Source organism: Molothrus aeneus, chromosome 6, assembly GCF_037042795.1.
Source record: "Molothrus aeneus isolate 106 chromosome 6, BPBGC_Maene_1.0, whole genome shotgun sequence".
NCBI lineage: Eukaryota > Metazoa > Chordata > Aves > Passeriformes > Icteridae > Molothrus > Molothrus aeneus.
In genome coordinates, this window is record NC_089651.1 from 2,616,759 (window position 1) to 2,632,818 (window position 16,060).

The 16,060-nt window shown below is 40.3% G+C and overlaps 1 protein-coding gene across 2 annotated transcripts in view; it reads left to right on the forward strand.

Moving 5' to 3' along the window:
* Positions 1-16,060, forward strand: part of NELL1 (neural EGFL like 1) — a 316,106-nt gene that overhangs the window by 35,873 nt on the left and 264,173 nt on the right. For both annotated transcript variants that reach the window (XM_066551385.1, XM_066551386.1), the window contains exon 4: positions 8,660-8,830. In XM_066551385.1, coding sequence (XP_066407482.1) covers positions 8,660-8,830 — 171 coding nt within the window. The remainder of the gene's footprint in view (positions 1-8,659; positions 8,831-16,060) is intronic.

Below are 16,060 nucleotides of genomic sequence, written 5' to 3' on the forward strand. Positions count from 1 at the left end.
CAGAAATCCAGATTTGGTAACTTCCCAAGTACAGCCCTGGTACTGGTTAGTATTTACTACTGGTTAGTAGTTTCCATGCAGGTTTTGTAATCTCAGCTAACTTCTGGGCCTGTCCAAGGGAAGGGTCTTCCTGGGCAGGTGGCTTCATGAGCTCTGGGTGTGATTTTTTAATGTTACAATGGAGATAGTTCAGCTAAGGGATGCATGGACCTTGAGGTTTTTGCCAAGTTGGTAATGTATAAATAGGCATACAAGGACATACTGATTTACTACATCCTTATAGTTTATTAGTTCTAGCCTGCTCTTCAATTAGGGTAGGTAATTGTTCCACTGATTAAGTTTCCTTTCTTGCTGATTAGAAAAGTCTTAACAAGCCAGCTTAAAGTGTCTAAAGAATACTGACCAGGCCAGGCCTAAGATGATTTTGGCATATTCCATGTTTTGCAACGTGTGGAATTTGTCATAATGTAAGAAATCACCGAAGAGCTGCTGAATTTCAGGGATTAGAGGGAAGAATCTTTCTTCTAGGGACACTGCAATTAGGGTAATTTGTTTTCAAATACTTTTCAACTGAGTACTTTTACTCAGGTGACAGACCTCATTAGTTAAAAAAAATTTCTCTTGGTTTTTTTTGAGATACATTTAAGGAGCCTTAACTTCAGCTGACTCCAGCCAGACTCTTTCCTGTCCTGCTGACTGGGCTAGCTCTGAAGCCTGCCAACATGCTGCTCTATTTTTAGGTGCAGTGTGAAACTTCCTACTTGGTTTATTAGGACTAGGTGAGAAACCAGGCTTTTCTTTTTTTTTTTTTTTATTTCAGCCAGTAGGCAGGTTTCAGCCATGGTGAAGGTAGATTTTTAGACATATAAAATGAAAACAAAAATGCTGAAGGTCAATCCTCACAACACATGCCATGGAAATCTGTAGCTGCTTTGTACCAGCTCTGACTCCAGCTGTCTTTTACTTGGCAGGCAGATGTTGGGGTTACTTTTTTCTTTATCTGATCAAAGAGGAAAGTAAATTTGTATTAGGGTGACCTCTGCCTAGTTGCAGGTACACAAACACATCATAAATGCTTTATGCCTTGCAGCTTGCATGCCCAGCTGTCATGTATAAGATGGGCAGAACAAAAGACAAAATGTTAATAAATATTCTGTACTAATAGAAGATGTCAGTGTGGGAGTTTTTATTGTTAAATGTTTCAAACTATGCTGGTAGAACACAATTACTCTTGTCCTCAGAGTGGTCTGAATAGAAAAATAAAGTCACTTAATTGACTGAGTTCCTTTTGCTTGAAATGAAAGGATAGAAATGTTTGGAAGAACCTCATTTAGGTAGCCAGTAGCACAGTGATGTTGCACTTTCAGGCTTTTACTTGTGAAGTTTGAAAGTGTTTAGTATCACATTTTGGCTATATTGGATTTTCCTGCATAGAGGGAATACTTTTGGAATGGAGTAGGTGATGCCAATATATGGCATTCACCTTTTGTGTTTCCCTTTGTAGAAAATTAATCTGATTTTTAGCAACCAATTTCTTTGTCACAGGTAATGCTTCTATTCATGGCACCTTTTGTGCTGCCTGATGTCAGCCTGACTTTCGTGATATCAGTGTGCAATCTCTGCCACAGCAGTGAGTCTTTATTGCTTCATTTGCCATGTATGGCTTTGCTGTGCAGCCTCTGGGTCTGTCTGTATTCAAACCAGCTGTAAAAAGCAGCTTTGAATGGTTTGTAGGTGTGGATGTTAGGGTGATTTATTAAAAATATGGATATTGGTCTAGTACCCATATTCAGCTGTGATGGACAAAGACTCTCTAACAGTTTAAAGTTAGAAAGTGTGTGTTTATTGTGGGATAGCTCCCAAATACACACCACAATTTACAGGTGATTACAGAGCCCTTTTATCTGTACAGGTATTGAATACCCAAAATACAAATGCATATTCATGATTTTGGTACATCCCATTCCCCTCTTCCTATGGTAATTAGTTCTAAAGCCATTAAGCATGAGTAGTTTGTTCCTTGAAATGGGTCGGTGGTCCCTTTCATGGGGAGGGGTCCCAAAATGAGGAAGTAAATGAAGTCTTTCTCGTTCTGAACTTTCTGCCTTTTCAATGCAAATCTGACAAATGAACCCTTGGTAGGACTCCCATTCCCCATCTTCAGTTGGTTTCAGAACAGAGGAGGCCACAATTGTCTTATGTTCCTAAAAGATATTTATCAGTTTCTACATTCTTCATTATAAACCCAGCTAACCAAACATTGTGTTGACAAGCAATCAGTTATTAGTTAACTACTAACTCTTAACTTCATCAAGGCCTACTCATTTATTTTGATTAACTCCAATAAAGCTTATCTCTAACTAAAACCTCAGCTCCTCTAAAATCCCTAAATTCTTTAAAGTTTATGTCTCAAGGGAAGCTTCCCTGTCTCACCATCCAGGGCCACTGTGGCAGTGACAGTCATGGCACACAAGACTCCTGCTGCACCAGACGTGTTCCTTAAGAGGAGTAGATCTGTGTGCTTGAGCCTGTTGAGAGCATTTCTTCAAAATCCAATGTTTCACAGTGGTTAATGCTGCAGAGCTTGGGATTGTGCCCTGTCACTTTATAGTAACTAGGGTACAGGAGCAGCGCCCGTGGAAGCGACTGAAATATTTGAAATATTTGCCTTGGCAGGTGTAACTTGTTCTGGTTTTGCATCCACACAGAGCTGTGGTGACAGCTGCAAAGTGAGTGTTTCCTTTCCTTTGAGGAGATGGATCTTTTCTCTGAGAGGCACTGCTTTTTTTCACCACGGCTTCATCACCAACAGGGGCAGTGCCTGGGCGGATGCCTGCCAGCTTATCTGCAGCACAGTGCCCAGTGCCTGCTCCTGGCCTGGTTTGCTTTGCACTGAGGATGTTAAAACAAAATCTCAGTTATTTGATGTCTCTGTGCAGGCTGAGCCACTTGGCACACCCACCACAGTGTGCCCCACTGTGCACTCACTTGGTGGTAAGGAGCAGCAAAAGGCCAAAGGAGTAATGGCCTGTGATTCATCACAGAATCCCTGTAGATAGAAAATCCTGAGATCCCTATGATAATGGATGCAGATTTTTTGCCTGTCTCTAAACACATCAAGAAGTGTTTCTACAAAGATGCTAAAGCACAGTCTTGCCTGAAGCCGTTTTTATCATGAAATAGCACAATGCTATTGTGAAATGAAAAAGCTATGTGCACAAACAAGTCCAAATATACTGATTTTTTTTCAGAAGCTTGCTGAATTTACAATTTATAGCTGATGACATCAAAATGACTGTCTCTGGACTTTTCCTGAATTTGCATTGTTATTGACAAAATTAAAAGCTGTGCCTTGGCCAGACTCACAGATATTTTCCAGAAGTTTCTGTGCAGTAACAGTCTGATTTTTATGGCAGTGATTTTTTTCCCCAGCATTTGGGAAGCCCCACATGGTAGTGTGGCTGCAGCACGTGTGAGTTGGATGGGGCTTCCATCCTTGAACTCCCGTGGCTTTGTGACCTTCTCCCATACAATGGTGAGCAGATGCACAGTGTTTTGACTAGATGGCAACCCCAAGTTTGTACATATTTGCAGGCCTGCCATCTGTGCCTGCTGCTTTGCCCTGGGACATCTGTTCAGTAGCTGTAAGAGCATCTGCTCTAAGCGCTGGTGCTGCTCCTTGAAAGAGGCTGTGGGGCTTCATTTGGCACTTGATCAAGGACAATGGAAGTTGTAAAGTCAGAATGATAACTCTGCTTTATTTATGTTTGAATGTGGTAAGGAGGAGGGTTGCCAGAACTGAATGCAAAAAGTAGTTCTGTGTTAGTTCCTGGAGCTCTTACAGGAGCATTTAATCTGCTTACCCATTGTGCTGCTGTCTTCATTGTGGGATATTTTAGTGATTGGTGATAGCTATTGGGTGGTGAAGATCAAGAAATAAAGTGCTGTGTACCCTAAGGATGTTCTGGAGGACACCAATTCCACAGTTCTTGTTGGACCCTGTCTTGGGATCCACAGTGTGTGGGCTGTCATTCCTTTGGGCACTTGCACAATCTAACAGCAGTGAAATCTCTGAATGAAACGTGGTGGTGTTTGCCACAGGGTAAGATCTCTTCTGTGGGTTGAGATGGTGAATAGGTGAATATGTTTCTTTAATGGAGATGGTGGATTAGGCCAACTCACCTTATAGAAGTACTTTGCCTTTTCTGCTTCAGGTGTTGTACATGTTCTTGTTTGTCACAGACATCTTTTATGAAAAATCCTTTCCTTAGGATTTTTCCTCCTGAGAAGCTGAGAGGCCTCAGGAACAAAATGTAACCAATGGTTATCTGCTGCTGTGGAATGCAACAGGTGCATCTGGGATTGGCCCATGTTGGATGTTTGTAGTTAATGGCCAATCACAGTCAGCTGGCTCAGACAGAGGGTCCAGGCCAGAAGCCTTTGTTATCATTCTTTCTTTTTCTATTCTTAGCCAGCCTTCTGATGAAATCCTTTCTTCTATTCTTTTAGTATAGTTTTAATATAATATATATCATAAAATAATAAATCAAGCCTTCTGAAACATGGAGTCAGATCCTCATCTCTTCCCTCATCCTGGGACCCCTGCGAACACGGTCACACTTATTTAATGTTGATAGCGACTTTTCCATATTTTTTGGTCATTACATCCACAGCCGGTGATTCCAACTGAAAGTATACCTTTCTCTCCTGATCTGGAAGTGAAATTAGCAGTCAAATGTACAATTTAGTCACTGTGGTGGTGACTAAAAGAAAGGGGAAAGAAAAAAAATGTCATTAAACGTACCTGTGTCAAGCTTTATCCTCTCCAAACAATATTTTTGTGTGAGGTACGTAGGGGTTGCAAAAAATGTCAGAAATAATTGTAAAATATCTTGAATCTAATGTGGAATAATACTGTTCTTCACAGAAAGCACATTGCATGACCTTGAAATATCCCAACTTTTTTTGATGTGCATAAAATCAGTTGGAATTTAGCAGTGTTTTTCTCTTATACATTGGGGTTTGAATGAGAGACTGCAGATAGACCTATAAAAAGCATTTGAATTCTATAATTGTATGAAAGAAGCCAGCAGTAATTTACATGCTTAGCAAACAGAGAAATTCTACTAGTGGGAGAATTTCAGCCAAGGTCAAATTGTATTGCTGTTCCATAAAAATCAAGCTTTCTTAATACCCGTGTTCTGAGAACTTCATCTGTCAAAATACATGTTAACTTCTGATCATGCCTTATTTAAAATATATGAAAGTACAAATTGTTACTGAGAAATAACAAATAAAACAAGAAACCATCACTCAGTGCCAAGAAGTTGACATGGAGATTACTGTCTCACACCTTTTTTCCCTGCAAAAGGTCTGGAGGAGGGTGGCAGGGCCCTGACACAGGCTGCATGCAGGTGTGATGCAGAATCAGAGATTGTCACAACACTCAGGGTTCTTTCTTGGGCTTTTGGAGTGCATTTCATGGCAGCACTGGAAGTTCACACTGAATCATGATACATATATTCAGGTGGTCCCAGGTGTTGCAGTCTGTTCAGGAACCCTGATTTATTCCAATCCTCTGTTTTCTTGGTGTTCCTGACAAAATACTGGAAAGTATCTTCAAAACACCTGGTAGACATCAGTCAATTTTCCTGTCTCTTGTATGGTACCTTCTATTAATTTTTCCCCCTCCCCATTTTTATCTGTTGTTTTATCGTGGATAAAAAAATGTACAATGGCATCTGAAGATAAGATAGCGATTAAAAAAAATTCCATTTATTTCCTCTGTGTTTACTAATTATTTTTTCACCAGTTGATGATTACTTGCCTGAGTTTGTTTTTCCCCTCATTTGTCTTCCATTCCCCAATTTTCAGATTAGAGCTCTGAAGCAGAGCATGTGCACTGGCCTTTGTGCCACTGCTTTGGAAGAGGCTCCTTTCCCCCAGAGTATCGTGGAAGGAGGAAAAAAAAGAGAAATCTGTTTGCATGTGACTTCTATTCTGGTAGAGAAAAGACAACTTCTGAACCCAGAACATCGTGAAGTGTTAGTGTAATCAAGGTCTCTGTGTGAATTTCTGCATCTTTAAAAAAAAACCAACACAAGAGTGTTGGTTTACATTGCCTTTAGTTTTTTTAAATACAAGAGAGAGAGCGATGTGCTGGGGTAACCCAGTAGTTTCTGCTGTTGGGATTATGTTGGCTGCTGTTCACTGATGTCTCTCTGGGTGTAACTGTTTGTGATTTGCACTTGTTGAAGGGTGGTGAAGAGTAGGTGCAGAATTTGTCTGCTGTCACCCTCCTTTTCCTGCCGCTGAAGAGGTAAAACATGGTGTTTAATACAGTCCCGTGGCACTTCCAGCATTAGGTGCACATCTATAAAAATGTTAGCACTAGCTATTACATGAAATTTTAAGTAATCTGTTCTGTACTATATAAATTAGTCAGGAGGTTGACAACAAGCTCGATTCCTAAGCAACAAGCTGTTCTCAGTCCTGAGGTAACTATTGACACTAAAGCTTGTCAGGTGAGAAGCTTTGCAATTCCCTGTGCTGTACAAATAATAGAGCACTGATGTGATTAACTGCAGTATCAGACTGACCTTTCCAGGGCTGCACTGTTTCCTTTACATTAACAAAGAAATCATTGTGTGGTGAGTGATCAGCTCTGTGGCTATTGGAGATTATGAAGAATGACCTCAGGAAGCAATTTGCTTCCTGCAACAGGAGATTGTCTTGTTTTTGGGCTCTTAAGCCTCTGTGATCAACCCTATATCTCTATGTATATACATACAAATACTTTGTGTGTGGATGTTATGTACTTCTCCATCATTTTAATTTTTTTTCCAGTTTCCTGTCTCACTTCCTTTTGTGCTATGACAGCAGATGGAAATTACAAAATGTTTAAGTATGACATCACTGACAGTACTTTTCCTGTAGTGCTCTTCTTGCTTAGGAACACCAGCAGCAGAATCTTCTGGATATTGACTATACTGTTACTGAGCATTGAAATAATAAATCTTCTCCAGATTTCCTGTGAATGTTATTTAGGTATTTTAATGGGTGTTGGCTGTAGTTAATCAACACTCTACTATTTAGAAAACCCCTCCTTTTCTGCTCTCCTTGTACCAGTTCCTTCACAACACCAGTCTTTTTTTCCACTCTGTACTGCATGCATTTTGTTTGTACCTATGCCTGCTGTGTTTTTATTCAGCACTGATTTTACCTTTACCTCCTTGTGTGTTTTACTTTGTCACTCGAGCCTTTGATTCATATGACCCAGTAATGCTTTTATGTTGCATGAAAAATATGATTGGCAGGATGGAGGAGGGCTTGAATTTCACATTTGGTGAAGACTTACTGTCTTTGTGTTCCCTTTCCCAGCCTGTTGTGATGTCTTGCACATGTGTTTTATCACCTAAGTTTCCTCCCAAGAAACTCTTTTTTTCCAGTTATGTTGGAAACCCTCAGCTTCATTGGTAAGATCTAATCTTGAAGAAGTGCACAGCCCCCATGTAATGATTGTGCACACAGGCTGGTAGGGCCAAGCAGTGTAAAAGGCTTGTGGGAAAATGAAAATTGGCACTCCAATATTTATTGGTTTGTGTTACATTTATTTTTTTGGAAGTGGATTTCATTACTGTAATTTTTCCCATCCTGCCCCAAATCAGCACCTATCTCTCAAATGCCATGTTAAATTGGTATTGGCCAACGGGGAAAAACAAAACACTGTGGAGGCAGATGGGGGAAAGGACTATCTGGACAATCTGACATCTTTACTTTCTTGTAGAGCTATTTCTACCATGAAGGGAGGTCTGCATCACCTGTTTCTATAGACACAGCTTCATTTTAGCAGGAAAAAGATTCGATATGATGCAAATACTTGGTGAGGTCCAAGAGAAGACTTCACTATTTATACTGTCAGTGTATAAATTCATCCTGGAGAAAGAACTGGCTCCCCCCACAGCCCTGTGAAGTCAATTAATAACCCCATTTCATTAGCTCTCCTGTGAGTCTGACAGCTGTGTGAAGGTTTTGATTGTTGGATGCTTTATGCCAGATTTGGAGACACCTAATCCAGCCAAGAGGTTTTGTCCTTTCCTTGTAAAGCTGAACGATAACGGCAGTAACAATAAAAGTCAGAAAATGAGTTAAGCACAATTGCATGTAGGGGAGTCCTAAAAATAAACAGTTGTGGTATTTTAACTGGATTTGCAAGTAGTAAATACAAATTTAATGATTACCAGGTGGTTTCTTACCTTAATGGCTTTTTATTTGTTTGTGGTAGTGATATATGTACTGTTCTTTATTTTTCAATTTCTTACAAAGCCTGCAGTCATACAAAATATTTTGGTGAAAAGAATAAGGCTTGGTTTCTTGTAGTTTTCTATGGGTGAAAAGAGGACTTCAGTTTCCTTGGCTAACGAGTGGTACTTGGAGCTGTTTTCAGTAATTAGTATTGCTGGTTTTGTATGCTCTGAATGTATAGCCTTGTCTCTCTGCTCCTTTTAAAAAAAAATAATTAGTAGCTAATCCATGCTGAGTAACCTCTTTAGATTGTGGCATTTGTTTAAAGAAGTCTTGCCAGTTCAGAAGAAAGCGACAGTCTCTTTCAGAGGGCATATCCCAAAAGTGGAACTGATTCTCCATCTTTTCACTGCAGCTATTTTGAGCTGGAGAGCAGTGGCCTGCGGGATGAGATCAGGTACCACTACAGGTTTCATGGGAAGATGAGGACAGAGGTGTTCCCCTACCGCCTGGCAGATGGGCAGTGGCACAGGATTGCTGTGTCCCTAAGTGCCTCTCACCTGCTGCTCCACGTGGACTGCAACAGGTAAGCAAACACTTTCTGTCATCTGGAATCCTTTGAAAAGTAATCTCTAGTGACGGGAATCAAATTGGAAAATGTCTCATTCTAGAAGTATGCTGAACTGCCCTGGGATAAGAGAAGGAAAACCAGGTATTAAAATGGAACAATTCATTGTGATTATGAACAAATGTGGAAAAGGTTGATTGCTGATGGGGGAGTATTAAATGCATCTCTGTAGTTTAGGCAGTAGCTGAGCAGTTATGTTTGCCAGTGATTGCATTTAAGTGTGATGGATGGGTGTGCAGTCTGTTCTGTTGTGAGCTGCTTCACTCAGCGTACCTGAGAGCCTGAAGGATAGATAGATGCATCAGAGACACTTTAATTTTATTTTGCATAATCAGACAATGTAGCTTTTACTGATTTTTCCACGTGCTGCCGCATTTGGAAACTTCTGAGAAACCTGAAAGCTTCTTTTTGCATGACTGGAACCAGAGTTTTTTGTTTTCTGAAGGTTATTCTGTCTTTTCCATTAGAAGTTGTGGTGAGATGGCATATTGCCAGGATTTCAGAGAATGAAAATCATCAAACCTAGAATCTCTCTTGCCTTGGGACTTGATCTCACAATGTATTGTAGACTTCAGGCTTAGCAACTGATGAGGAAGAAATTCAGAGAGCTTGAAATTGGGACTTTGATGATAGTCTTTATGAATGAGGAAAACAAACCATTACTTTTGTATCTTATTGCACCAAAATGAAGGGAAAAAAAAATCCTTCACATTCAGTGAGAGGATCAGCATGTAAATTTTGGGATCGTGGCACTTAAAGGATTGGGTGATGGTAGCAGATATTTTTTTCAAAGTCTTCATTTTGTGAAGACAGGCAGAATAAAGTTAGATGAGTATTATAGGAGTTAAAGGAACATTTGAAAAAGTTTGAATTTTGACTCAAGTAATTATGAGATACTGTTTTGAGAGGAATGTTACAACCATTTTCTGCAACTCCATTAACTACTGAAAAATCTAATCTGAAGGAATGTTGCTTATTGGACCTTATTTGGACCTTAGAAGCAATTAAATGCTGAGAGTAATTTTAAGTTCATTGGGGCATGAAATCCACAGTTTGCAAAGATTCTCTTAATTTCAGTCATTTGATTTATTTATGTTCCCATTATTTATCTGTTATACTATTTCTTTGCTTTCAACAGAATGCTTCTTTCTTTGTTTATTGACATACTGGGTTTTGGTACAGGTTCTTTGTTATCTACTTTGATTTTTTTTTTTTTTTTTTTGAACAGCAAATGTGTTTTGGGAAGACCCTTTTTAGCAAATTGTTTATCTGGCTGCTTTCTTGTACAGGATTTAAAATGAAGACAACACAAAATGGCTGTCTGGTGCAGAATTCTTTCTGGGGACAGGAGAACTGCACAGAGCCATGGTTGTGACCTGATTTTCTTTACAGTAAACAAGAAATAGATAAATACAATTATGGAATGAGCTGTGCTGTCATATGAGGTGACAAATGTGTCCAGCCATCTCTGTCAGGTAGCCCTAAACAGGGCTGGTCCATCCAGCCATGTCCCTTAAGGTGCTACATCCTAAGGTTGCTCCCAGCATAAATCCATTCCAGGATGTCTGTGTTTGGCTGTGCATTGTGGTGTATTTTATGTATTATGGTGTTTTATGGCAACTCCTGTGGAAGAGTAATGGAAATAGTTCTGAAAGCATGACTTGAGGACAGATCATAGTGGAAGTTTAAACGAGATGGGGAAAAAATAGGAAGTCTAAGTTCCTGAGTCAGCTGAAGCATCACTGTTCAATTAATTAGAGAATTTTGTGAATGTGGGTGTTACTTTGATTGAATCTTAAAACCCTTTATATCTTTGCACTCAGAAAAGGAGTCAACATCTTGTTTATCATGGCATTTTCTTAGGACAGTGCAAGAAATGTCAGAGCTTTGAAAATGAAGAGCAAGTCAATGAGGGGTACTTCTGAGCACTACTGGAAACCCTCAGCCTTCTTCACGTTAATGTTAGGGAAGCTCAGCTGGAAGTGTGAGAGAGTCCCACGTGAAGGGCTGTGGACTCTGTGTGTAAATATCACCATTTTAGGCTGGTTCAGGATGCCCAGTGAGAAGTGATGCTTCTGCAGACTTGAATGAACAGGAGGAAACAGGATATGAGTGCAGTCAATATAGTCACCTGTCCCACCTCCTGCAGAGGTTTGAGTCATCAGAACAAGAATTTAGCTTCCTGTCTACCTATCTAGTTAAAGTTCGCAGCTTTTTGTTTACTTTGTTTGCCAGCAAAACAAAAAGGGAAAAGAAAAAAAAAAAACAACTGACTGCCAAAATTAATGACTTGTATTTCTTTAGGGGCTGGCAACATGGCTTCCTTACAGACATGGCTGAATTTGCACAAATGCATTGTTTCTTTTGTTTAGGACTGTGGTAATGTGTTATATATTTGGAAGGCTATTGTGAGGGAAGGATTTGTGAATGCAGTGTTACTAAAGTTAATCTGTACCTGAGAGTGCATTGCAAGTGTTTGCATTGGGAAAAATATCCAGTCACAGCCTAGTTTTGCTACAGGATTCATACTGTGGTACTCTGGCCTCCAAGAACTGCAGCTGATCAGAAAGCATTGGAGAAGAAGCTTTTAATTTGTAAACAGATAGTCAAATCTACTTTTTCTCTTCCCAGCCCTATCACCTGCATTACTCTGATTTGTGAAATTTTTTTGACATTTGTACTTGATTATCTTTTGGATTCAATTCAAAGCCAGCTTTGTTTTTCAGACCTTGGTAGGCTAGGGGAAAAAGTACTTGGGAAATAGCAAAGACCTGTAGTGCTTTAAAGCATCACCTTTAAAACAGTGCAGTTGTCTCTGTTCTAATGAGGTGTCATGTGGAGGGGGAAGCACATGTATCAAAGGAGGTTTATTTGCCCAAGTACAGGTCCTTTTGAAATCAGCTCCTGCTGCATCTCGCTGGCTCCTTTTAGTGCTCCTTCAAGAACAAGGAGTGGGAATTGCAGCTGAGTTTGATGTTAGAGCTTGGAACTGCTGACTCAGGAATCATAGAATGGTTTGGGTTGGAAGGGCTTTTAAAGATCATCTTGTTCCAGTCCCCTGCCATGGGCAGGGACACCTTTCACTATCCCAGGTGGCTCCAAGCCCCATCCAAGCTGGCCTTGGACACTTCAGGGATGGGTCAGCCACAGCTTCTCAGGGCAGCCCATGCCAGGACCTCACAGTGAAGAATTTCTTCCCATTTACCTAATCTAAACCCACCCCACTTTGATTTGAAGCCATTTTCCCTTGTCCTATCACTTTGTTTCCTTGTCCAAAGTCCCTCTCCAGTTCTCTTGTGGCCCCTTTAGGAACTGGAAGCTGCTGCAAGGACATCTGAGCAAGGAGCTTTCCCAAGGCTGAGCAGCCCCAGATTTCTCAGCCCTTCTTCATGGACAGAAAAAAGATACCTTGGAGTCCAGACTAGAAACCTGCTGAGCATCCCTGGACTCTCCTTACTGACTTGAAGAGCTTTTGTGCTAGCCAGGAATGTCTCAGAAAACTGACATGAGAAGCTGTGGGTGCCCTTGCTAACATGCATTTCACAGTCTAGTAAGGTTCTGAAGGCTTAGAAAAATGAAAAGACTGCATTAATTATAAATGCACCTACTGATGCACAAGTAAAACCTGTGCTCAAAGCGACATGAAAATTAATTTTGCTGCTTTTGGTAGGATCTGTGCCTCCCTGCTCTAGGCAAAAAGGGGTTGTCAAGGATTTTCTGGTGAATGTTTAGATCCAGCTAGAGAAACTGCATCATTATCCTTAAATAACCAGTAGTACCAATAGATATTTCTGTATATGTATGTATGATCAAATTAACTCTGCCATGCTTTTCCTCAGCTTGGGCCTCTGTTCATACCTGTGCTGTTGGGAGATTTGCAACCCAAGAGGCTGTCAATATCTGGGATGGTTGTTTTCTCTGGGAATTAGTTTTAGCTGTAGAGTCTGTATGGTTTCCTATGGCACCTGACTGTCCCCTGAGATGTTTGTCCCCTATGGCAGCAATAGCACAGAAATATGTTATTTGAAACACAGAAACATTCAATGGTGTTGAGAAGAGTGCGGGAATAACATGGAGCCTACAAGTTAGGAGGTGGCAGGTACTGTATCAAAATGTATTTATTGAAAATTTAATTTGTTGCAAAATAGAAATTCCAAGTTGTTCTCAGTGTAGCTGATTAATCTGGAGGGGTAAGCCTGAAAGGTATTTCATTTATTCTTTTTTTTTTGTTGTTTTCTGTTTTACTTATCATCAGCCATATTGATACAAAGGTACTCATCTATTCAGACAGTATCCATCTTCCTTTTCTTGAACTCTGTGGGCATAGAAGGGAGAGAAAGATGTTTTGATGAAAAAATTAATGTTCTTCCAGTGGAAATCCGTGCTGGAGTGCCTTTTGCTGGGAATACATCCTGTGGTTTTGATGGATATCTTAGCTGTTTGATGGAGGGGGTTGGTAAGAGCATAAGAGAATAGATTATAAAACTGGAGCAGGCTTGGAAGTAGTCTCCAACTGAAAAAACATGTTGTCTGCTTCTTTTATGTTAGAACAGCGCATTAGGGAATAAAAAATGCATGAGCAGTGAGAACTTTTTAATTGGAAAAATAAATAAATTAAAGTAACATCCTCCAAATACGGGAATCCAAGACGTCCGAGTTCTTATAAATGAGATATTGTGGCTGCCAACCTGAGGTTTTCAACTGATCTAAACAAAGTTCCGTGACTTTAATTAAAGTGTAATAAATTTAAAGAAGGTTAAATGATGCATTTAAAAGAGGGATTTGCTGCTTTAGTTACTGTAAAACACTTTCTCTTGAGAGGGAAAATGGTGTGGTGACAGTGCTGTGCAGCTAGGTAATTCAGTCTCGCTGCTTGAATATGAGTTTGTGACCCAGATTGCTTCTCTGCTCTCCAAGCTGTATTGCAAAAGCTGCCAGAGAAATGTTTACTTGGGTAGAGTGGTGTAATTGTGCATCATGGGTGCACCCAACCTCAGAACTGTGGAATTGTGGACTGGTTCATTGTCACCTACGAGTTCTTTCTTTTGTTTGGCAGAAAGGCTGTAAAATGTTTAGCATGAGGGAGATCTCCAGCTGGCATACCACATCAGCTGCCATCAGTCTCCATCATCACAGTTACTGCAGTTAGCTGCAAGGAAATGTTGAGGATACAGTCAGCATTATTTTCTTTTTAAAGGAGCTTTTAAATAGCTAGGGTTTTTCACTGAATAGCTAATGCATCAGCAGAATGGTGGCATGGGTGTGACCAAAGACTGAATGATATGTTTTAATCCAGTCCTCAATTATGATGAAAATTTATTTTTAATCCCCCAAAAATATTTTGAGCTCCTTTGTATACTGCATTGATAAAATTGTGAGAATGCATGAATATTTATGAAAGTGCTGAAAAAGTAGTTGAGGACAAAAAAGGTAACAATCCATATCTGTTCCTACCTGTCTGAGACCCTTTGGCCACCCCCAGAAGGCAGACATCACTTGCACAGGTACCTGGGCACTGAGCTTCAGCAGAGAGGCCTCACAAGCTCCTGTTCAGCATGGAATCTGCTTTGGGCTCCTTTTGGGAGCTGCTCCAGCTGCTGCTGATGTCAGGAGAGGAGCAGAATCATTCTCCTGGCGTTTGATTAAGGGTCTTCCATAGGAGCTCGGGGCAGGGTTTGGTGCCTGCAAAGCCCAATATCCTGCTGAATGTAGACTCAGCAATGGTTTTGGTCCCCCCTCCCCCAGTCAGAACTGGGGACTTATTGTATTTGTGGGTGCCCCATGGCAGGGAGGAATGATGGATCTGACTCCATGTTCTCAGAAGGCTAATTTTTTTACTTTATGATACTATATTATATTAAAGAATACTATACTAAACTATACTAAAGAATACAGAAAGGATACTTACAGAAGGCTGAAAAGATAATAATGGAAACTCCTGACTTTCCAGAGTCCTGACACAGGTTGGCACTGATTGGCCAAAGAGTGAAAACAACTCACATGAAACCAATGAAACAATCACCTGTGGGTAAACAATCTCCAAACACATTCCACAGGAGCACAGCACAGGAGAAGCAAATGAGAGAAGAATTGTTTTTCTTTTCTCTGAGGCTTCTCAGCTTCCCAGGAGCAAAATCCTGGGTGAAGGGATTTTTCAGAGAATGTGAATGCCACAGGGACTTGTGGTGCTTTCTGTTGAATTGTCAGTGTTGGTAGACAGGTTGGTGGCTTCAACAGGACAGGAATATTGTGTTATGCTTTACCTTTGCCACCTTGCATTCCTTGTACTTTCATGCTCTGGGTGTGTCAGAGGGAGAGGATGGATAATGGCAGAGGAAATGATCTTAAATCAAGACTGGCAAGCCTTAGGTGGTTTAGTAGTTTCCAAAAGTGTGTGACTAGTTGTATTACCAAATTCTCAAATATTTGTATATTGGTCCAATATACATGTAGGCATGTATAAAGCAGTAAATCTTTAAATTGGTTTGGTTAGTTACAAAAGCAGTCTCTGAAAATTTAGCTTGCACAGTTTGAAATGTACTTGGATATTTTTCTGTGAACTTTTTTCGGGAGAAGTCTCCTATTACTTGGCTCTATTTCTTTTTTATTTGTTGATGTGGGGTTCATATGGACAGAGGGATGATCATAGTAATTTAGGAGTCAGCCAGGTAAAGCAAATGTTTTGAGCTTTTTCTTGTCAGATTGTAAAAACAATTATCTTGCTCCAGACAGACAGATTAACTGAGATCTAAGAAATAAATGAACTCTTCCATTTGAAGTAGTTAGCTTAATTCTGGAGTTTAGAACTACAAATCACATAGGATAATATTGGAGCAGAATTGAGAAAAGTATAGCCCAATTCTAGTTAAATACTTTTAGATCTTTGCCAAAGAACAGGTGAGAACCCCTCTGAACTATTCAACAGCAGACTTGAGACCTGAGTCTCCATGTAGCAAATAGTGCAGAGTCTTTCCAAAAGATCTGAAACCTCCTGAGTGTGGTGGGGCTTGAGAGGGCGATTGTTCAAACAGGGCTGAGGCTGCTGAGAGCTGTGAAACCAGCCCAGAGCTTTATGGAGTGCTTTAACACTTGAGGTGTCTTTCTTTGGCAGTTTAGCACTGTTACCCAGAAGGTAATTATTCTAGGAATCCAATCTTTACAAAATCCTCAAGCTGGCTGCAGGGAGGT